The sequence below is a fragment of the Rissa tridactyla genome, chromosome 13 (genome assembly GCF_028500815.1).
Source record: "Rissa tridactyla isolate bRisTri1 chromosome 13, bRisTri1.patW.cur.20221130, whole genome shotgun sequence".
Lineage (NCBI taxonomy): Eukaryota > Metazoa > Chordata > Aves > Charadriiformes > Laridae > Rissa > Rissa tridactyla.
The window spans coordinates 3480192-3503546 of record NC_071478.1 but is presented as its reverse complement, the minus strand read 5'-3'; the positions used below and the strand labels follow the sequence as shown (position 1 = coordinate 3503546).

General features: G+C 42.4%; 2 protein-coding genes across 16 annotated transcripts in view; one reads left to right on the top strand and one right to left on the bottom strand.

Moving 5' to 3' along the window:
- GIT2 (GIT ArfGAP 2) overlaps positions 1-7063 on the bottom strand; it is a 32595-nt gene extending 25532 nt beyond the window's left edge. For all 9 annotated transcript variants that reach the window (XM_054218965.1, XM_054218968.1, XM_054218967.1 and 6 more), the window contains exons 1-6: positions 6877-7063; positions 2258-2391; positions 2005-2117; positions 1173-1278; positions 721-807; positions 446-576 (exon numbers count right to left, since the gene is read on the bottom strand). In XM_054218965.1, the coding sequence (XP_054074940.1) occupies positions 446-576; positions 721-807; positions 1173-1278; positions 2005-2117; positions 2258-2391; positions 6877-6928 (623 nt within the window). In that variant the 5' untranslated portion in view covers positions 6929-7063. The remainder of the gene's footprint in view (positions 1-445; positions 577-720; positions 808-1172; positions 1279-2004; positions 2118-2257; positions 2392-6876) is intronic.
- A 46-nt stretch (positions 7064-7109) lies between these two features.
- ANKRD13A (ankyrin repeat domain 13A) lies at positions 7110-22579 on the top strand. 7 transcript variants are annotated; one of them, XM_054218974.1, is made up of 16 exons: positions 7110-7186; positions 8395-8473; positions 10871-11003; positions 11132-11256; positions 11673-11718; positions 12425-12568; positions 12880-13075; positions 14168-14234; positions 15631-15712; positions 16444-16502; positions 17442-17578; positions 17955-18112; positions 18593-18706; positions 19429-19580; positions 19811-19875; positions 20617-22579. In XM_054218974.1, exons 1-16 carry the CDS (start codon positions 7125-7127, stop codon positions 20813-20815), a joined length of 1818 nt encoding a protein of 605 aa, XP_054074949.1. In that variant the 5' UTR covers positions 7110-7124; the 3' UTR covers positions 20816-22579. The 7 variants fall into 7 exon arrangements, with proteins under 7 accessions (XP_054074949.1, XP_054074952.1, XP_054074954.1 ...); XM_054218977.1 differs by having other exon boundaries at positions 7171-7186; positions 8366-8473; XM_054218979.1 differs by lacking the exon at positions 7110-7186 and adding an exon at positions 7510-7648.
- The last annotated feature ends 776 nt before the right edge of the window (positions 22580-23355 follow it).

Below are 23355 nucleotides of genomic sequence, written 5' to 3'. Positions count from 1 at the left end.
CTTTCCTGAGGTGCAGTTCTGTCACTGGATGCGCGTAACAATTCACTGCCACTAAAAAGCCTGGTTCCACCCCCTGCTCCCTTACCGATCTGTGCAGTCCAGCCCTTCCCTACAGGAATTCCCTAGTTAATCCGCACTCCTGGAGCCTGCTCAACTTGCAGAAACTCTTGTCCTCAGATTACTTTTCTGTGAGCTGCTAGATTGACACAGCCTGTTTCATTGGCATCACAACTGTTGTCTCAAGCATCCAGGAGAATACAGGCTATGAAATGGTGAAAGTGCTTATTTATACTCTTTATGCATTCGCTCTTTCTGGAAAAGGTACTTAATAGCATTTTAAGAGTCAAACGATTTTTAGGACAGAAACATATCTAAGCAGGTTCATCATGTGATTTATGAACATCAGTTAATATATAAAAGCATCACATATGTCACAGCATTCTACCTTGCATAGTCAACTGGAGTTTTTCCATTGGAATCTTGTGTGCCAGGATCAGCGCCATAAACCGCTAATAGTTCTGCTTGTAAAGTCTGTCCTGCCTTAGCAGCAACATGGAGCGGGGTGTTTCCTTTTTCCTACAAGTTATTAAGAAAAATATCTACTTAATCAAGAGGTCTGAGTAGAAGAGTGAAATATAATGTGTACCGGCTGAAATCAGTATAAATATTACAAACTCTAAGAACTGACTGTATATCAAAATAATGAAAAAGTGTCCTTACAGGATGAAAGAAATTGGCTTGAGCTCCTAAGGAGAGTAATCGCAAACACGTCTCCAGATTCCCTGTCCTTACACTGGAATGGAGTTGCTGAAAAAGAAGCAGAATTGTACTTAATACAGCAGCAATAACTATTGATTCATCATTTGTTTTTTCAGCCATGCTTTTAGAAATGTCTATGCAAGAATTCTTGCTACAGTTGGTTTGTGTAAACGTTTTCCTGAAAGTTAACCTAAATTGATGCCTCTCAACCATCCACATCTCCAGTATCCATATACATTTATCAAAAAAAAGTGGCTTCAAGTTGAAGTCAAGCTGTTTTTGTTTACGTAATAGTGCTAAAGAACAGCAATAGTTATCTCAAGTCAATGCAATTAATTTAATTCAGTCAGATTTCGCTGTTCTGTTACACACAAGTTGTTGCCTCTGCAGACTGCCAGAAGAAACATACTAACCTTACTAAGATCTTTGGCAGTAACACTGTCATCTTCACGGCATGGCAAGCGATGAACAAATGCTAACATCTGATATTTAGCTCTAATGAATTCTGCTTTATTGGGACTGTAAAGAGAAATCCAAGCAACAGAAGGGAAAGAAAATAAATATTAGAGCTTTCACAATAATACAGACACTCTAGAAAAAGGAAAATTCACAAGTGAAGATTGCATTAGATCTTTGCTTGCTACTGGTAAGAGTTAGACATGGAAAAAGATTTTCACTAAAAAAACAACCCACTGCAGATTGCCTAACTATACAGAGCATACTTTTGTTACAAACTTACAAATATCTGCAGACCATATGAGGTTATGTATATTTCTTAGAAGTTAACACTGAACTTAAAATTATGCCAACTTAAGATCTATACTTACTACATGCAGTTATTTACATTTTAAAACAAAGCACCATATTCAGTGACAGAAATCTTCTCTCATTTTTTTTTAATTCATCAACCAAACTAAATCTCATTACCAGCATTGAGTTAACTGAGGCACGTGGCATGAGAATTAAAAGTTTTTTGATTCAAGTTCTAGTAAAGGTCAAAGCTAGAGGTCAGGAATCAATAGTTCAGAGAATTCAAACAATGTATTTCCATTTGTGTGATAAATTTAAAAAAAATTAATCACTGGGAATTTAAAAAGAAAAAGTGAACAAATAACTAGTTTACCACTGTTCTATTCCAGGAACAAAATATACACAGGTCCCCATGGGTACCTTGCTGCCTCTGTCACTGATGAATAAAATAATCACACTTCTAAAAGAATAAAAATTCTGTGATTTTGCACTTACTGTACTTTATCCTGTGGGCTAGCTTTGCGCCTTCCACTCATAACAGAGGCAGGGTCCAGCAATGAATGTTCCCATATGGAGTTAGCACCATTGTTATACAGTGTTTCAACCATCTGAAATCCAAAATGTATACAGGCAGGCAGTAAAGAAATCTAGCTGCACAAACTGACTAATCAAATAGCTATAATTATTTTCAAGTGGACAGCAAGCCAACAGAGATTCATACACATTCATACACAGTTTCACTTTTTACCTGCAGCAGTGTTGGAGGCCATGGTGTATGCTTGAGATGTCTCACTTGAGAGATATGACGCCCCAAACTTCGATGAACACTACAGCACTCGTCACAGATCAGAATCCCTCTGTTTATAGATGCCCAACAAGGATCTGAAAAAGAATACATTAATTACAACACAGAAGGCAACATGACTTTGTATTTCAAACATAGAGTCTAAAATGAGAAGACCCGCCTTCTAACCTTAGCTTTACTGCTTAGCCATTGCATGAGCTTGTAAATGTTACAACCGTGCTGGGCCTCTGAACGCTGGGGAAATAACAGTCCCTGCACTTACTGGGGACGTAGGAGTCCAAGGACAGCAAGGAGACCGCTGTCGAAACTCTGAGAAAAGCCCCACTGTTTGCAGTTCTTCCTATGAAAATAGACTACTTTCCTTTGTAAGTGTAACAGGACACTAAATTTATTATCTTCTTTCAGGGCTTACATGTCATTTAGCTGAGTCCTTCAGAAATACTTCTAACAATAGTACCTATCTGCTCTTTTGAAAAACTCAGAAGTCTATGAATAAAAAAAGCGGTAATAGTAGTCATGCTTTTTCACATACTACTCAGTCTTCAGTTCTATATTATTACAAAGTTTTTTAACTTCCACATTAAATAATAAAAACACTCAAGAGTGTCACAGTAAAAAAAAAAACCACAAGATACACACGTGTCAAGTTATAGGCTCAGTAAAATAAAATACTGTCAAGCAAATTAACTTTGACTCTGAACAGATCCAAATTGAATTTGCTTATAACCAAACCAGAAAGACTGCTGATGGAAGGTAAAAGTAGTAAATAACATATACTAGCTATTATATAGCCTCAAACATCAAAAAAGTATAAAACCGAGTAGGAATGTTACATCTGATTGAAACTGAACGTATGCACCACAGGACATTAAACTGGAATCCCTCTGCTGCTCTTAGCTCGGTCTTCAGAACAAACTCCAGTTTTCTGTCAGTGACGAGGAACTCAACATGCCAAGAACTCTGTGTTAACTGAGTAGCAAGACAGATCTTCAGATCTACTGCATCCCAGCAGAAAGAAAAAGAAATTCAAGATCTCTTCTATTTTGGAAAATTCTTCCTAATTTCAAAGCCAGAGGCGAGTCTGAGGCTAAATAAGCAAGTACAACACAAACCTGGTATCTGATGAGAGATCTGCGTCCTGTCACAATACATCTAAGCAATTGTGCATCATAAAAAAGTCTCCTCTGACCCATGCAACAAATTTACTGAATCCCTGAAACATGAGATCTGATCATAGTTGTGGTTTTTAAGCAGAGTTGATGTTGTGTGTGTGCTGAAGGCAATGTAGGCAAACCTGTTTGAACCACAGGCCATGAGGGATGGGAGCATCTATTCACAGATGATAACTATCAGAGCCCAGAGCCAAATTAAAGCATATGTTTTGAAAAAAAAAAAAAAACAACACCTAACATAATTTAAAAAACAAATTAATAACAAGCACGCAACCTCCTTATTAAATCATTCCATTATTTTAACAACTTTCACTTCTAAGAAGGAAAAAAATAACAATGAAATGAGATGCATTAGTGCTAACCTAACAACCTAAGACTGGAGGCAGCCTTCCAGATTAATGAGTCTAGTCCCTTTTCATTAGACAACCTTATCACACACTCATTCATAAACTAATAGGATTCTTCTGAAAGCCATTACATTTCTTGTTTCAATCACTAGTTACAGCTGCTTTTGAACACCACTGTTTTGACTAACAGTCATCATCAGGTTTTTTTCTTTACACCCATCTCAATATCTAACTTAACAGGCCCCAAACAACATCCATTTAGCCATGACAAAGTAAGCTGCTGTTTATTTGGTCATTTCATAGCAGAAATGGGGCTTTAAAATTCTTCAGAAGACAAAAATCTGAAGCCTTGCTTGTAATTTCAGCTTATACGTTCTACTTAAAAGAAATCACATTGATGAAAGAGCCCGTGTTTCTGTAGAGTCTGTCAAAAACTGGCACCATTGGAAATGTGAATGGCATGTTGCAAAAAAAAAAAAAAAGACGACAATAAAAGAAAAAAAAGAAAAAGACAATAGATGGATTTGTCAAGGGAACTGAAGAGTTCAGCACAGTTGGTCAAGATAACAATTTGCTCCTACTAAGTGTTGGGGAGGCCAGAGAGATGACTGACAGCAGCTCAGAAGAATAAACGATAGGGAGCAGAGCAGATTCGACAGCATGCATGGTGGAGAGCGGGCTGATCAAAAAGCGGTGGGACACTAAGCACTGCAACCTGTTTTCTGAGTCACACTGGTTTAACTGAAGGAGCTTTTTTAATAGTACCGTTTAGTTGTTCTCAAGTAACAGGTGAGGGTGGGAAAGGGAGAAGCAACACAGTGCTAGATAGTCTGAAGATACAGAGAGCATGCTGTCAGGTTATGGGAAAATTGATGTTTCAGGTTTAAATTTAACTAAATTAAGTGTCTGTGCTGGAATTGAATCATTTTTAAGAGATACAGTTATGGACACAATCAAAATATGCTTAAGCTGATACCAAAATACAACAGGAGAGAAGCTAGAAAGATAGGTCAAATCTGTTTTCAGAGTGATTCAAAACAGGAAGCGTGTGATGAAGACAAGCCTGAACCGTGTGAACAGTGAACTCCTGTAGGAAGTGAGCGTACCAGAAAAGCACACGAAAAATCACCTCATGTAAAAGAAAACTATTCATCCTTCACCACAGAAAAGAAGTGTCTCTTGATGAAGTTCAAGGAGCAAGTACTAATTACCCCAGCAGTCAGGAATCCTGCACTTGCTACACCTGATCTGGGTGAAAAGGCTACATTTCCCCCAGGTCTAAGGACACAACTGCATGCATTGCAGCTCCCAAACACCCCTCTGACAAATTCCCTCTGGTTTAAGTAAAAGAAGGGTTTGAATTTTTTTTTTTAACTTAAGAAAGGATTAAGTCAAGATTTCTTTATATGAATAAGCCAGCAGATTTCTTCACCAAGATCAAGCAAATATCTGACAATGCTATAGTGTCACAACACAACAAAATAAGAGGCTGGCTTACAAGATTACCCTAATAGCGATTCTGATACATTGCATACTCCTGACAAGCTTAACGAATACAAACACAGTAAAACAACTTTATCTCAGAGTCATAACACCACTGATGTTTAAAAGCATAGATATGCTACTTTGTATGAGATAGGACAACTGACTGCGTAAGATACGCAAGCTCTATTTATTGTGAAAACAAAATTCTATCAAGACAAAAGTAACTTGCTGGGAGTTAATCTGGATTCTTATTATTTTTACTTTTTTTTTTTTTAACAGAAGTTCCATTTTACAGAAGTTATCCCCTCTCCCACATCATACCTTCTGGCCATTCAAATGTTATCAACGTTACAGCATTTTAATTCATTTCAGTATGTACACGAGTAACTATATTGAAAGAACCAGCACAAAACATGAACAACAAAACCCACGTAATTCTGAGAAGGAAACACAACAAATATACACAGTTGCTTAAAAAAACAAACAAACAAAAAAAACCCGCACCCAAACTGTACAGTTTTAAATACGAGAACAGCAAGACTACAGATGGTCAGAAAAGGAGGTACAACTGACCTTCTAAAAACATTTGTTTCAATAAATTCTCAAATTTGTCTGCAGTGTAAGACAGACAATGCGCATGTCAACACCAAACATATGTTGCTCAATGAGCATTTCCAATCCGAGCCTATCCGACCCTCCAGAACACCTTTTCTTTGGAAAGCCTGGAATCCCTACCCTCAGCTCAGGCCACGGGGCGAGTCATGCACTTAACAAGTCTAAATTTTACTTTTCCCTGAACCTCAGAACACGGGATGCCTCCACAGCCATCTTCATCGTCACAAGCCCCCCCCAAAGGACATGGCCACTGTCCCTTTCGGTGACACAACCTATGCTTTCCTCCCACCTTTTTGCTCCGTGGCCGTGATGTACTTTAAAAAGGTAGAATAGACCAGCTGGACCACTTTTTTAACCCAACCTTCCTCCTTTTGAGGCTGAGGGGAGCCAGATTTATGGACGACTAGAATGCTGGCCATGGGGACCCGGCCCCAGAGCTGAGAGGGGGCTTTAAAACTACAACGATACTGGCTTTAAAACTACAACGACAGCAAACTGAAGGGAGGGCTGAGCGCACCATCGCTCGGTCTGAGAACGGCACCTTCAGGAAAAAAAAAGGCCCGATACGGACAAAACCGCTGGAAAACGCCTCCAAACCCGGCAAAAGCTGCTTCCCCGCCGAGGAAGGACCGCTACATGGCGGTGACACCCCCGGAACAGCGCCGGGAGCACGGCCTTCCCCCCCGGGACGCGGCGCCGGGCTCCCCCCCGCCCCGGGGACCGGGCAGCCGGGGCTGCCCCGCTGACAGGAGCCCCCCCCACCCCACCGCCGGTCGCGGGGGATCCCCGCGCTTCCCGCCCCTCAGGGCCGCCACCTGCCCGCGCCCCCCTCAGCGCCTGAGGGGAAGGGGAAGGGGGGGGAAGCGCCGCTGCCCGGTCTGAGGAGCGGGGGATGGGCTCGCCCAGCCGCTGAAGTGGCTTCGCGGCCGGTGCCGGTACCTACCCTGGGCGCTGCAGTCGGCGCAGACCTCGCTGCTCCTCAGGCGCTTCGACATGGTGCGGGGCGGCGGCGGCGGGCGCTTCCTGCCGCGCTAACGGGTCCCCGCCGCCAGCCCCCGCCAGGCGGCCCAGCCGAGGCGGCAGCGCGCAGGCGCACGGCAGCGTCGCCCGCTCCGCCGCCGGCACTATTCACCAAGCTGCGTACGCCAGGGCCGGGCTGCGCGCCGTAGGGGAGCCCAGCCGCCCGGCGCCATGTTTGCTCCTGGCAAAAGTGGTCAGCCTGCCAGGGACAAACGTGGCCGGCCTCGCCTAGGGTGAGTGCCTCAGGCTACACCAGCCTGCTCCCTGTCTCCTCCCGACTAAAGCAGAGCTGGAGAAACAAGGTTTCGGAAGCCGGACCCCACAAGCTGGCGGAAGAGGCTGCTCTCCATCACGCCCTGCCCTCACCCAGCATGGCGGCGGCAGGGCGGGCGGGCGAAACCAACGCGCGGGGCGGGGGGGAGCCAGGCCTGAGCGCCGCGTCCGGCCCGACACCGCGCTGCCGTCGCCCCCCGCCAGCGCTGAGTGCGATGGGGCAGCTCGCGGGCGGGACGCTCCATCTGCCCGCCCGCGGGGGGGGTAGAGTGGGTGGGGAGCAGCAACTTCCTGTTTCCGTGGGCTCGCCGGTGGCGGCGGGCGGAGGGGAACCGAGGGGGATACTCTCCTCCCCCCGCACTTGTCGCGCTGTGGTCCGTCCCGGCCGCTGCCCTGGAGAGACAGGAAGGAGAGGCGCGGGGGTGAGGCGGTGGGCGGCCGGGTGTGTGGGGTTGGGGGAGCCCCTCGGGAGTGTGGGGTTGTGGGGTAGGTGCCCAGGAGCAGGCGTTCCCCCAGGAGTGGGGGACTGTGGGGAGGCCGTCAGGAGCAGGGGTGCCCAGGAGCAGGTGAGGCCCTGAGAGTGTGGAGCTGAGGGGAGGGGTGTGCCTGGGAGCGGGGGACTATCAGATCGTGGGGGGCACCAGGAGCAGAGGACCCCAGGAGTGTGGGGCTGTGGGAGGCAGGAGTAGCAGGGAAGATTCCCGAGAGTGTGGGGCTGTGGGGAGGTGCCCAGGAGCAGGGGAATCCCAGGCTGCGGGGGAGTCCCAGGAGTGGGGGGCTGTGGGGGCACCAGGAGCAGGGGAGATCCCCTCAAGTGGGGGGCTGTGGGGGTGGTGCCCAGGAGGAAGGGACTCCCAGGAGCGGGGGAGACCCCCAAAAGTGTGGGGCCAAGGAGGGGGGGGCTGTGCCCAGGAGCGGGGAACCCCCAGGAGTGTGATTTTGCATGGGGCACCCCTCGGAGCAGGGTGAAGAGTTTGTAGGGGGTTGTGGCCCGGTGGTCTCCCCCCGACACCTGGGGCAGGTGGGTGCCAGGAGAGAGGAGAAGCTCAAGGGGTGAGGGCTCGAGTGATCTCGGGTCTCTAAAAGAAAGAGGTGGAGGAACAGTGAGGGTAGGCACCCTGCTTCCCCCACTCCTGCAGGTGTGTGGCATGATGAGTTCCCCTGGCAGGGCCAGCAGCGCATTTCCCCTGCACGTCCTGGTCTGGAATAATGACTACAGACGGCTGGACGAGGAGCTGCAGGACAAGGTAGCTGGGATGCTCGGGTGATAGAGGGGCTGCTGTGGGGCTGGTGGCCCCAGAAGAGCTTGTGCCATGGCACAGGGCTTGGTGCCCCTCGCTTGCTGCCTTTCTAGGGAGAAGTAACCTTGATGGTCTGTCTGCCGGGCTTGTGGGATTGCTGAGCTTCTTTCTCTTTACGTGTTTGTTTGTGGTTGCGGGAGTGATGTAAGAAGGTATAGGAATATACTTTTTGTTATGTAAGATATTAAACGTTGACTTCCTATCTGTAAAGCTGTGCTCAGAGCATTTGAGTGCATGTTGCAGAATAGCTCTGTAGAAAGTGTTCTTTTAGAAAGTCATTGAAACAGATCAGGAAGAGCAGATATGATGGACATTAATTTTTTTTCCTGGGCCAGAAAAGCAATAAATATTGCTTACCTTAATGGGAAGTCAACATGCAGCAAAGGTGGCTGCTGCTGCCAAAGATTAAACCAGCCTCCAGCTTGCTGAGGACCAGCAGTTATGGCTTCATTGCTGTCCGAGACTGTGGGGGCAGCATTTTTATACTGACTGGAATGTTTTCAGCATCTCTGGTAAAAAAAAAAAAAAAATTAAAAAAATGGATCAATTGTTTCATGCTGTAGAGTAGAAAAATACAAAGCTGTGTTCCCTCTCTGGGATGGCTAAGCGAGAAATGGTGATGACGTAAGGAAATGGCCCGAAAAGCTGCAGCAGAGCTCGAGCAGCAAACATCCTCTTTGCTGAGATGCTGTGTAAAAGCTCTGACATTCACTAGCGTGGAGTATAGCATGCAGAAGCAGAGGATATTAATTACGTTGTACCTGACACCACAAGTATATGAGCCAAAGATCAGCTGTGCCACCTCCTCACTAGTGACTATCATCTGCAATTCTAACAGTACACCACAATTTACTAATGCTTGCTTAGAGCATGCTCCTGTCCTGTTTTTAGAAGAATCTTTGGAATGCAGTTACTTTTTATCTAATTCATGTGATCTTATTCCTTAGCAAAATCTTTAACCTTACTGGCACGTTGCTTCTGTGTATTTATTTCTGTTTCAGTAATGTTCTCGCCTCTGAAAGTTTGCCATTAAATAAGGATCGTTCTGCGTCTTGTTAAGTCTGAGACTGCAGTTCACACCTGTGAAGTGCTGTTTCCTACCTCAAGTACTTTATACTGTAAGGAAATGAGCAACGTGTTAAGATGGGATGTGTCTGTCTCTTACTTCCTTTATCTGCTTTTAAATAAATTCTTTTTTTAAAGTATTCCAAAGATACGTTTCCTCCTGCTTCCTTGGGATAAGCTTCTTGCCGTTGGAGGGGTGCGTGAGGGAATCAAAAGACACTTGCCAGCTGCACTTGGTATGGCAAACGTCGGGGAGAACATGTGGTTACCGGTTAACAGCAGCAAAGACAATTGGGAGGGATGCCTTAGAGTCCTTTACCTGTCCGTGCAGCAGGTATTGGAGCTGTAGGAAGTGGGGAAGCAAATTAATTAGTATTCCACTGCAGAAGTGAAAAGAGAATGCTTTAAAATGAAGCTTTCCCTACTCTCTGTGTGATCTTTCCAACTTAATGCTGTCAGATAACCGTGTTAACTTGCATAATAACTTTCCTTTCTTATTCTGCTATTGACTTTCCCCTTTTCCTTTAGTTATAGATGCTCTTCTGTTTCAAATCTCTAAGCTAATAGTGAAAAATATGTAAGGTATGAGTATGTTGTGCTTGCATGTTTTGGATATTTATGCCTGTGTAGTTCTTTTTCTTTTTTTTTTTTTTTGGTGACTTGTACAAAGTGCACTCGCTCTTCATTGTGCTGTGTGTGTCAGTCAGATGGATGCTTTGTAAAATACCATTTGCTTCTATGCTTTCAAAAAGTGCTATACAAAATTGGTGTTGTACGCCCTGTTACTTTTTTTTCCTCCCTCTCCCTCATTATGTTGTGTAATGTTAAACCCTCTATTGGTCTCTCAGGCCGTTGACTGTCCATGGTGCAATGCACACAGACTAGAGCTCCTGTCGTCTCCTGAAAGAGACTCCTTCTGAAGGGAGACAGAAGGGGAAATAATTACAGAAAAAGAAATGAGAAGCATCAAGAACTCAGTCCTGTCTTACAGTGCCACCAGTTCTTACCATGTTGGTTTTGTAGGGCCTCTTCTGCTTCTCTTTTTATTTCAGGGGGGAAGTAAGATCGCACTGTACGGAGTGCGGAAGGGCAGTACAGTAGTGTTGGAAGACTGAGCTGGCTGCGCACCACAGACTGATACGTGGGAGTAGCTAGGGAATATTGACTCCGGGATTACTACTGACAAGCTTTGTTTATATAAACTCTTCTCAGTGTGCACAGGTTAGTTGCGTTTGATAGGACAGCTTCAGCATTATTTCTCTCTTGGATACTCAACAGGATGTTGATCAACGTGATCCTCGAGGGCGGACCTTGTTGCACCTTGCTGTTTCCTTGGGTTATATAGAATCTGCCAAAGTCCTCCTTCAACACAAGGCAGACGTAACTAAAGAGAATGCACAGGGATGGACAGGTAACTTGGAAACCAGAAGTCGTGTGTTAATAGTTTTCAGTTGTAGATGATGTATTTTGACTGCTTTTATGTTGCGTGTTCTGCTGAGAAAGCAAAGAGAAACTAGCTTGTGCCTGGATTTCTTTCAGTTTTGCATGAGGCTGTCAGTACAGGAGATCCAGAGATGGTACAAATGATTCTGCAGCATCGGGACTACCAGCAGACTTCTATGACACTTGGAGGAGTTCCTGAATTACTCCAAAAGATTAATGAGGTAATTATTTAGTTCAAACCTCTTACTCCGGGCTGTAATTCTCATTCAAGTAGTTCAGTTAAGTAAACCGAAATCAGATGGACAATTGTATTCTTTGTTTCAACTTGCATATTCCATAGCACTATGGGAGGTGGAGACTTCTTCCTTGACTTACTTTGAAATTCGTAGTCATGACCTCCTAACATTGGAGGCTGAATTTTGAAGGTGTTACTGCTGCTATAGTAGCATAAGGAAGAATAGCTCGTCAGAAAGCAGCAGTGGGTAGGCTAATGGTTTTATGTTTGTTAGTTTCAGTTTCATTTTTTTAACCTTCATTTATCATGTCTCGAGTTGTGTTCTTTTTGTTTTCCTTTATCTAAAATGTTCACGAGAAATGTTGTACTGAATGTTAGTCATAAAGTATTTTCCTTTTCCAGACCCCTGACTTTTATGTGGAAATGAAATGGGAGTTCACTAGCTGGGGTAAGAAACCTGCTCATCGTTACCTCCTCTAAACTCTAGACAAAAGGGACTTTCTTATGTACAAATATGTCAGAAGATATGTAGAGAAATATCTGCTCCACACAATACTTATCTTTTCACCTGCCAAAGTAACCTCTTATATTTTTGTTGCACAATTACTCTGTTTCCTGTTTATTTGGTTGATTTGTTGGGCTTTTGATTGTTTTTGTTTTTTGTTGGTTGTTTTTTTTTAATGGAGACTTTAGCTATTGCTAGGATTGCTGAAGACTTTTCTCGGTGTTTTGTTTACCAGTCTCTGGCTATCAATAATTAAGACAGTGATACATATCTCATATATAGAGGCACAGACTACTTGGGAAGTTCCTGCTTTTCTTTTACAGGAGTGAACGCTAGGCCTTACAGTTGACTTAATTTTCCAAACAGCTAACTGTTAAGACTGCTAGGAGATGGGGTTTATGCCATTTCACATCTTTTATTCTGAACTAATATCTTTTCCTTTTCGTGTTCACCTTTAAATTAAATTGGTGGGTTTTGTCCCTAAGCTGATTGCTCTTAAAGAGGATCAGTATCTCACCTCCTCTGGAATACCGATCGCAGTACTGAGCAATCCTGTATCAGGGATATAGCTTCTGCTTGACTTCAGATTTCCGGTGCACTTAGCTTTCTGACTATTTTCTATTTACATTTCTCTCATTTTCTTTTGCAGTCCCACTGGTTTCTAGAGTTTGTCCGAGCGATGTCTGCCGCATCTGGAAAAGTGGTGCCAAGCTGCGTGTCGATATCACTTTACTGGGCTTTGAAAATATGAGCTGGGAGAGAGGAAGGCGTAGTTTAATTTTCAAAGGAGAAGGTAAATATTTTGGCATGTCTCCACCCCTGATCACCAAATACTATGTCAACCACAATGAGAAACCCCAATTTTGCTCAAAAAGACCTGTTAAGGCTGAGTACTGAATTTTAAAAAAATTTTCTACTTATATTCTGTGAGTGTCTCCTAGAGATACTGTTTTGTGATTTTAACATAATGGCTTAATTTCTTTCCTTTGAGTAAATCTGAGGTCAAAATTTGGTAACAAGACTAAAATTTGACTTGAACATAGTTTTTCATTCTGGAAAACTGTCACTAAGTTTTTTTAGATTGAGATGTACCATTTCCAACAGATACTGGAGGCTGGGCAGAACTAATTGAGATAAATCATGATGATAAGTTTGTTACAACGGAGCGTTTTGAGATTTCCCAACACATGAAGCGTTTGACATTGGGATCTATGACACCAAAAAGAAAAGATGTGGAAAGACGCCTTACCTCTCCAATTATTAATACATGCCTTGATACAAAAAATATTGCTTTTGAAAGGTAAGATACAAAGATTTTCGTAACAAATAAACACTTCAATATTATACATGGTCATACTTGCAATAACACTTTAAAGACAAACTCTCAAAAGCCCTGGTAATAAAACCTTTTAAAGCTACATCTGAAATTACTTTAAACTTCACATGCCAGTAGATGAAGAAATTTGGCTTGGTCAGCTTGCCACTATTGCTTGGCAAAAAGTTTCCAGTTGAAAGAACTGATTCGCAGAAAGCTTCTGGCTTATCATATTAGTGAGATCAATATTAATGTCTCATTACAAGCTTGCATTTCGCCCAAATCCATGTGCGTAGTGCCGAAACTAATGGGCAAGAACTTGCATCTTGTAGCTAAGTCAGTCAAATCTCACGTTAATACTTTAAATAAAAATACGTGTATAGTGTGTCTTTCCACAGATGCATATTTGTCTTCCTTGTTTACTACATGTGTTTATGCGGGTATCTGTCAGCTTAGTCAATCCTTTTTATGAAGCTCCTTTTGGAGTGCTCTGTGATGCAGTAAACAACCCCCATGATCGCACAAAACAAGTCTTTTCAAAGTGAGATGTGTAATTCCAGCATCTTTCTCCTGAATATTTTGTACCCTTTCAAAGCTGCCCAGAATCACAGTCCCTGTGATGTTCACTGAGCCTTAGTAAGTGCAGCATCTACACGTCCAGGAACTAAGATTTCCTAGACAGAAGTATTCCAATCATCCAGTTCCCCAAATTGCAGTGACAGGTTACTTCTGAAATTAAGCTGTATGTTAAAAGCTGCCATGCCCAGGCTGTCAGACAAACTAATTGGGTAAGTTTTTAGGCTGTCATCCTCCTCTGTGGCTCAGGTATCCACATCTTAATCTAAAATCTGTGTCTGAGCCTCTGGGCTCTGGCCACGGACTGCATAAGAACAGAAACGGCATGACTTCCTCAGCCCTCTTGTGATAGGTGTGTGTGAGGACAGATTGACCTGCGCTTTTGGCTGGGGTTAAAATCAAATAACCTATCAAATGTTTAAAAACAACTTTAGAAAAATGGGCTGGGGATTTCATAGAAATACAACTGTATAGACGCTTGTGGTGTTCACTTTTTGTCAGAACCACATCTGGATTCTGGGTATGGAGGACAGAAAAAGCAGAAGGCGTAAATGGTTATGAAGCAAAGGTAAAGCCCATTCTATATAATTAAGAAGTGTTATAGCTAACTGAAGTGTGATTGTGTTTTGCCTTTATTTCCGTAACATTTCAGGTTCTAAACTTCCCATCAAGAGCTTTATTGTGTTGCCAGCAGAACTGGGCAGTTGAGAGGAAGTTCAAGGCTGCCAAGCTTGTGCAGGAACGTCAGCGGGGGCTTTGGGGGAGAGGGACGATCAAAGCATTTCAGGAGAAGAAGGGCGAAAGATTTAGCATAACTGCTAGAACTCCATTCCATCTGAAATTCCATTGGATTAATTCGTGCTTAAAAGACGAGGAGCCCACTGGTGAAGTGCCTCGGGCACTCTCGTAACAGTATTGCAAGGAAGTAACAGCCTCCTGCTGCCATGAGTTGCATCATGAATTCAAGTAATAAAAGACTGCTGGTAAATTAAAGACCCTGACCATGCTCATGAGTCATACAGTTGCTTAGATTTGTTCCATGTCACACTGGTTTTGTCTTCCATTTCACTTTAGCGAAATATTTTTGAAGATGGCTTTACAGCCTTGCTGTTTTAGGAATTTAAGTTAAGAATCGCAAGAATTAACTTCCCTGATTCATAAGTCCGTGTTTACTCTGGGTTTTGGAATTTTTGCAGTAGACCATGTTTTATGATTTCATTTAACAGAAGAATAAATGCTGAATAACTTTCTACATTTATATGAAGGTTTTTCTCGTAAAATTGCAGGACTGTTCAGTTGGACATTGGGATTCATTAATGTTCCTGCAGAATTAATCACTAAATTTAATTTGGAAGGTCTTACGAGTGACCTCTGTTTAGAAATAGTGTTATCTGACATTCCTTCCCTGTTCTCTCTTAAAATCTCTGCCCAGGTGGGGATTCTTTCCAGCAAGCTTGAAAATGCCCGTCTAGTTTTGAGGTTGGTTTAGTTAGTTAGAAAAGCATATTTACAAGTGTGTAAATGTGCTTTCCAGGAACTTGGTTGAAAGGCTGACTTCTGTTGCCATCCAAGTCGATGACCAAACTCCTTTGCTATTCTTTTGGCACAGGATGCTGGCAAGATTCGTGCTGTCTGGAGATACTCTGGTGTATGATTTGCAGGGTTTCGTGTTTTGTCAGCTTGCCCAGCAGGTGGCATCTAGTTTCAGCCTTGTCATAGATCTGTCAAGTATTTATTATGTCGAATTTCCATTATACCAAAGCAAACAGAAAAATCAAAGTGCAGCATTTCCTGTTTATCTCCAGTATGTTAAAGATTAAATCTTTGTCAATGAGAGGCAGGCATATGCTGCTTTATCCTGTCTTTAGATTTGTGTACATGGTGTTTTACTAGAGAGAACTCTCTTTTTTTAACCTATGATGCTTTTTGGGTTTTGTCCTTATACCTTTTTTCTTTTTTTAAAGGTATACATTGCAAACAATGTGAATGTGGTCACAAAAATACGAACGGAACATTTAACAGAAGAGGAGAAGAAAAGATATAAAGGTAGTTTTCCTATAGGATAACTGGAAATAAGTAGAACCTTTTGGCTCTCTGATACCTCCTCTGTGTGACTGCAGAACTGGACAGATAGACAAGGGAAATACTTTTCTTGCTGGCTTTGCCCTGCTTTACTTTCAGCTGTTGTGTGTCTGAGGTAGCTCATCACTTGCCTCCTAGCCCACAAAGGAGTCCGTATTTGTCCTAGCTGTATTTGGAGGGAATAAGAACCCTTCAAAGCTGTTGAAAGTTTGTTGAAAGCTTTAAAAAGCTGCATGTTTCCATGCTGTTTCCTGCTGTGGAACATATTAATGTGTTTTCCTTGCTTTGGCCATGATTACAAGATTCATGGAGGCTTTGTTTGGTTGGACGTTTTGTTTTGGTCCACTAATTTCTTGTAGTATTTAAACTAGAGTAAAGGGTGACCTTTACTTTTTATGGAAACACTGCCCTTCATTGTCCTGCCTTGCCCAGGAGAGGAGGCATGGTGAATAATACAGCTGTCTGCTCGTGATAGAAACCACTAAAAAATCTTTGCCTCTATTCTGTGTATTGTACCCATTTTTATACTGTTCCCTTTAGGCCCTGGGTTTGTCTGGTAAAGCTTACAGGAAATGTGAATGGCTTATTTCGCTTTGGGTTAGAAGCCTTGCTTGTTAGCCCAGTGTATAGGTAAATTTTACCACTAAGTAATAGTAATAGATTTTTTTTTTGTTTTTCCCTCCTGTTATCTGAAGCTGACAGGAACCCCCTGGAATCATTTCTGGGTACGGTGGAGCATGAGTATGGTGCTCAGGTGAGTGTCTTTGATGTCAAAACAGGTCACTGCAGTGCAGAGGTCTGTGCCGATAGGAATTGCAGGTGTGTGGAATTGCCTGTTGTCTCCTTAGTTTGATTATTTTCCAATTTTGATTATGAGATGTAAATTTTCCCTGAGGATGTTTTTATTTGTTTTAAGCCCTCAAATGCTCTGTATGAGTAGCAGGTACCTCCTTCTGAACACTCTTATGAAAAAGAACGTAGAATCCATTAGTTCAGCGAGAGCTGGGGCGTGAGCAGTGGCAATAAATCCGAGCAAGCGTAGATTTTAGCAGCAACCCAGCAGTAATCTGGGAAGACTTGTCCACAGGCCTGCAGGAGCCTCGGGTGGGGGACAGTCCTAGCACGGTGGTGACCAGACAAAGAAATGATAAGAGGATGAAGTGACGTGTTAGCACACTGCTCTTCAGCCACTCAGGGAAGAGTCATCTATCCTCTGCTGTTCTGAAACTTGTTGATAATGATTTTGGTACAGATTTAGCAGCTGCCTTGCATCTGCATTAAGTAAGGTAGATAATAGATTCACCAGCTGCTGGCTCTGTATCAGGATGGCATTGCAAATCTTACACGGATCTAGAGATTTTTCTTTAAAATACCCCATCAAAATTTTGCCTTTAATAAAGGATTTGGAACCTAGAAATGCTGTAGCTTATATTTACATCGCCGGTCGGTTTCTAGCTTTAAAGTATTTAACTAGATTTTCCTGTGTCTAAAATGCTTGGAGATTTTTAACCTCAATAGAAAGCAGTCTAAACGTGTGCCCTTGTATTAATGGCTGTGTCTCACTGGTGTCTAAAATAGGGAATGTCTTGCATCACGGGAGGTAGCTTAAAAGTTTCCTATAGTAGCCGCTGTCTATTTGTTCTGTACTTTTGTGTTGGTTTGGGGTTTTTTTAAATCTTGTTTTTCGTTATAGAGTACGACCAAGACAACAGAGTATGCCACAAGTAATAATCCGACTGCTATTACTCTGGAAGAATACTTTGACCCAGAATTTGATTTGAAAGGTAGAGACATAGGAAGACCGAAAGAAGTCACCATTCGAACGCAGAAGTGAGAAATAAAATTTTAACTATTTCTAATTAGTCTCCTCCCGGTCATCTAATCTCTGGAAGCCCTTTTTACAAATATCCAGTGTGGTTTTCCCCCAGCTTTCAGAATTATTCAAAAGAGAGATCTTGAATTACTTATCTGTAGAGTAATTCTTTTTCCACTAAGTCAAAGAAAACGTTTGGACTAGTGCTGTGTCTTGTTAGTAACCTCCTGTGCTTTGCCTTCAGTCTGTCCAGGAACGTGGTTCGGTTTCTCAGAGCAGTAATTTTTCTGACTCTTTGAAATGTATGAAACACGTGACAATGTTATGTATTTTGCTTTGCATCTGTTCCTAAACTGTAAACTTAGGATGTTTTTATGCAACTTTCTCTTTAAGATTTAAAGCAACCTTGTGGATGAGTGAAGAGTTCCCCTTGTCTCTGATGGAACAAGTCACTCCAATCATTGATCTGATGGCCAGAACTAGCGCTCATTTTGCCAGACTTAGGGATTTCATCACTCTGGAATTTCCACCAGGATTTCCTGTCAAAATTGGTAATGTTTAGCAATTTTTATTGTAGCTGCTTCTTCATTTCCATTCTTTCTATTGTTTTGCAGCATATATTTACAAAAACCGTGTTAGGTTTGTACCAGTCATCTCACTGGTATCTAGAACTGAGAACCCAAATGTACATTGTGTTGTGCATCTGGGGTCATTGCATCCAAATTCTGAATGACCTGTACAGAAGTATAATTTTAGAGACAGTGTCATTTCAGTCAGGATGGGCTGTTTCTAGCCCTTTCTTCTTAGCTTCGGTGCCTTAGATTTGGTAAATCTTAATATAAAATAGGAGATTTAGAGAGAGAGGATGACTAAGGGCAACTTGGTGAAATTAGCTACTATATACTTTGTCATTATGGGATGCCGCTTGTGGAATATAGTCAACAAATATGTTAGGGTTTGATGTGGCTATAGGTGTGGAAGTGCATGAAAAAGTTACATTTTTAATAGGAATATTGTACTCTCTGTTATAGAAATTCCCTTATTTCATGTGCTGAATGCCCGAATTACATTTGAGAATGTCAATGGCTGCAGGACAGCTGACAAGACAACGTCACAAATGGTTGGAGGTGCACAGTGTGATTCAGGTAAGGAGTGGAAGATGCAGCGATTGCATCTTTTTACGTTTCTGTCGGTGGAATGCACAGAAGAGAGAGATGGGTTAACTGCAGAGAATGAAACATTCACAGGTGAGAGGGAGCTGCGGCGTGTTACAGCTGACCTGGAGTGTGTGATACTGACCCATTCTGCCCATTCCGTGCCTGCCAAACTCACTAAACTGAGCTCTAGTAAGCTTTCCCAAGTATTCCGAGGTCTGAATTCTGGTGCAAGCTATTGCTATGGGCAGCAGAATTGCTGTGACAGCTAAGTCTGCATGCTCTTTCTGAAAAGAGTGGATTGCGTTTGAGTAGGATGCTCGTGACTGCGTATATGCAGTGATACTCTGTCCTATGAGCTATTACAGACCCATTCATCAGGAATAACCCCAGACGAGCCACTGCGGCATTTATCTTTTGCAACCCTTTTTTCCCCAGCTGGTTTTGTCAGAGTTCAGCCACCTTAGTGCTCTGCTGCACACTGGTTTTATTTGTATAACTTGCCAGCATCCTAAAGAAAGACTCTGCGTTCTGTCTTACTGCTGCGCTTGTTTGCCACAGAAGACTTTCAAAGCCTGTTGATATTTAGCCAGGTGGTTTAGCTGAATTTTTGGAGGTAACTTAGTCATGCATAAGCATTCATGAGAATTTTTTAAGTCACAACTTGTAAAAATATCCTATGCCATGTTTGTAACTATATTTGGCTTCTGTAGGTGCGAATTTCGAGGTTGACCAGTCGGTGTTTGAGATCCCCAAATCTTACCACATCCAAGATGACGGTAGGAACATACATGTGCAGGACGAAGATAACGAGATCATGCAGTTTGCCATTCAGCAGAGTTTGTTGGAATCCGGTGGAAATAAAGTAAGTGTGCTGTGATCTGTGCGGTGCAGATCTGACAGTTTTCACAAGGACTATGCAGCGATAGCTGCATCTCTGAATTAAACCAATGTAGGACCTATTTTTCCAGGAACCTCAGAATAGAAAAATGTATTTCGAAGAAGAAATAAGAGTTATTTGAGAGTTACCTTTCAGTGAGTTGCACTGCACATCTGTTAACTGTTGTGGAATTGTCTGTCTTTCCCCATTTCTAGGAAGTGGGGGTGCATTCTAATGGAGCAGTTGCCTATTCACAGGACTTCAATATACAGTATCAGAGGTAACTAATTTTTTTCACGTCAAGCCAGGCAGTGACAGAGCAAAAATACTTCCAAGAGCAGCGTGAAGTAATTGTGCTGCTTCTAACTTTTACTTTTCCAAGAAATAAGGACTCTAAACTGGGCATCCCGGGCTTATACAGTGTAGCTCTTTAGCGCAGCTGTGGGACTGGGCTGCGCGCGTAGCAGATTCTTTACCCAACAAATAAACGCAGTCCTTCTTAAACTGTGAATTTGGTTCCTCTGGGTTGAACGTTTGTTTACGAGATGCTGCACACTTCAGGGTAACTCTTCTTTCTTTTCAAAATCATTATGTCATCCTTAAAAATTTAGCAACATATATTTAATGGACCCTTGAGAATATGGTCTGTTATCTGTGGTGTGTTCCTGCACTTAAGTGCAAAGAAGTCTTTGTGCATGCAAAGAACGACATCCTCTTGGCTTTTTTTATACTTGGAAATGATGTTACCTTTAAACTAGGTGAGAATGGTTTTAGAAGCCCATTGAAAGTTTAACTGTTAGCATGTATGAAAGATTCTGAGGAACCTTCAAACAAGAGGTTTTACGTTGGGAATTTTACGACTGTTAGAACAACTGCTCCCTTATCCTGAAAACTGCTTTCTGCCCTCTAGGAGGCGATTTTCAGGTTTGCGGTTAGAAAACAGCTTCTAGGAAGGGTCATTGCAGGAAACGTTAAATAGGCTCTGTCTCTCTTGCTTCTTGAAGTTCTTTTTCTCCTTCAGGGCACTGCAGGAGAGCTATCTAACAAGCTCAGGTAACTCACACGGCAGCACCCCTAGCGAACCTTCCAGTTTCGAAAAGGACTTACAGCTTGCCATGGAGTTGTCTGTCCGAGAGCAGGAGGAACGGGAGAAGCAACGTCGTGAAGAGGAAGATGCAGAGCTTCAGCAAGTTTTACAGCTTTCTCTTGTGGAAAAATAACTCCTTAGCGATCTCCTGAAATAGGGTTGACCAAATCTGCATAAAACTGAAGGCTTTCAGAGCTATCAGTCTGAAGACCTCTCCTGGATTGCTTAAGTAAACATTTCATCTGCCTTCTAAGTCGGCATCATCAGCTACAAAAGAAGCTGATTTATTTTTGTTTGAGGGAGTTTCAGATCATGGGACTCTGCGTTTGGCTCCCCAGTCATGCAGTCTCAGCTTTGAAGGAAAGGTTTTTATCTAAAGAAAAGGTATTTATTGAAGAGCAGATGGAAATTTTGCTTAGCATCAGGGCATAGGATTGCAGTAAAGCTTGAAAACCTGATTTATGGGGGAGTTCAGGAGGGAAACTTCATTAACTTACCAAAGAAATACACATCCGCTTAGTCATTTCTGAATAATTCAAAGCCATTGTTTGCTTCTTCCAGTTGTTACGTGGAAGAGTATCTATATGCATATACACACATGCGGTAGTTCTTCATGCTGACAGTACCATGCTGACAGATGTTTTCTGTTAGTTTTGTTTATATGTGATTATCTCTTCTCTAGTTACTGAGATTTTATCACGTGCTCCTGCTTAAGAGGGATAATTTTATACTTGAACAGCTAATCCAAGTCAAGATTAAACTAGTGCTTTTTTGAAAAAGGACAAAACACGTAGCCAGTAAAATTTTAGATCCTAAAACGGGACCATCTGTCCAGTAAAGTAGCAGTTTCTGCAGTGATTCAAAACCAGCCAGTTCCGGTAGTCAGAGGGCAGCAAGAAAATAAGCGATAGATACAGGTGCTTCTTCGCGATCACTTGGTGTGTGTGCATGGGTGCGTGCCTGCGTGTGGGTGCTAAATTCAAATAGAAAAGAATTCAGGTGAAATTTTAATGTATACTTATTGGAAGATAAGTTTTAATTCTGTCATCTGAAAGGGAAACGTGTGTTGCTTTTTAAAATTCAAATGCTCATCCTTCATGTGAATGCATATATTTTTTTATCTGAGTATTTTTATTGATTTTAAAACAAGCCAATATGACTACGCTCATAAAAATGGTATTGTAACAGATCACAAGTATGTTTTAACCAGCTTTCCTCAGGTCTGTCGTCATACGATATATTTGTAGCTATTTTACCTGCACTTCTGCCAGCGTTTACAGTACTTACACTGTGACTCTCAAGTGCACTCCACAAGTACACAATGTACATCCACGGGAAAGCCTTATAGTAGCTAAATGTGAGCAATATTCCTCGGTTCTGGCTGGCAGAAGTGTGGAAAAAATCTATGGTACACATGGTCTGACCTTGCTACCTAATCCTGCACTTGTTCCTTGGGCAAAACGGGGCGGTTCTGTGTGACCAACTATTAACCAGGATAAAAATAATGATAAAATGGACTTGATCATAACCAGTGAGATAGTTGGTAACTTGGAACCCTATTTTAAACCAATAATCCATTGTTTTACATAGCAAATGATTAAAATTCCTTCAGCGTACACTAGAACTGGTAGATCTGCACCGTTTTTATTTAATGATACAGCTTGCGTCCCTAAATAGCTTATTTGGTGTTTGCAGGAAGGGTGACTTTCTTGCACAGCAGCAGTGGTCTATGTTGGAATTGCATCTTTCCTTGAAAAGGGGATTACTGTGACTTTCGCAGTTGAAAAAAAGGGAATAAGCTTTGCATTGAGCTCTTGACAAAGTTGTGAGGTAGGAGATGAAACTGTGGTTTTTTCTTCCAGTGGAAATAAAGAGTGCTGTTGCCTTTATAAAACCAGCTGTCTGGTGCTGATTTTTTTTTTTTTTTCTATGAAGCATTTCAAAAGTTACAAGGGCTGGGGAAATATCTTTTTTTTGTTTTCAGGCTGCCTTTTTCTGGTTTTTGTAAACTAAAGAATATTGAGCAGTTTCAGTTCAACTTCTGTTATGCTCCTGATTCTTGGTCTGGGACTGTAAAAAAAACTTGGGTGGTTTGGGGTTTCTTATTTTTGCTTTCTGTGACACTTGCATCATTCCGTCTAAACTAGAAGGCCCAGCTTCCCTGGAACAGCTACTGCTTTTCTCAAACCCTGGCTTACATCTTACACTCCGTGGGTGAAAAGTGTCCTCTGATCCTCTGTGTGTGCTGGAAGGCAAACCAAAGATGCTGCGTGATGTTACACTACGCCCATCAGTATTTTTTTCTAACGTGGTAACTGGAGTCTTTTTTAAGAATTCTGCTCATCTGCCTCTTTGTACATTAAAGGTGACATTATCATCTATGAAAGTATCAGAGGTAATTCTGGTTTAGTCTAAAACACACACCTAATCCCTGGAAACGCTTTTCTGACATTTTCAGGCAACCTTTGAGTCTCCCTGTTTGGCGAGGAGGGATCAGGACATACCGACTGTTCGAAGGCAATGAAAGGCAAAGACTCGGCCCCGCAGATTAGTTTCTGTATCTCCCTTTTTGTGAGTAATAGCAATAAGAGAAGATCAGCAGAGGGTCGCACGCTATCTTTGATATTAGTGCTGAGGCTTCTGGATAAAAGCTGAGCCCAGCTTCTCTTTCCA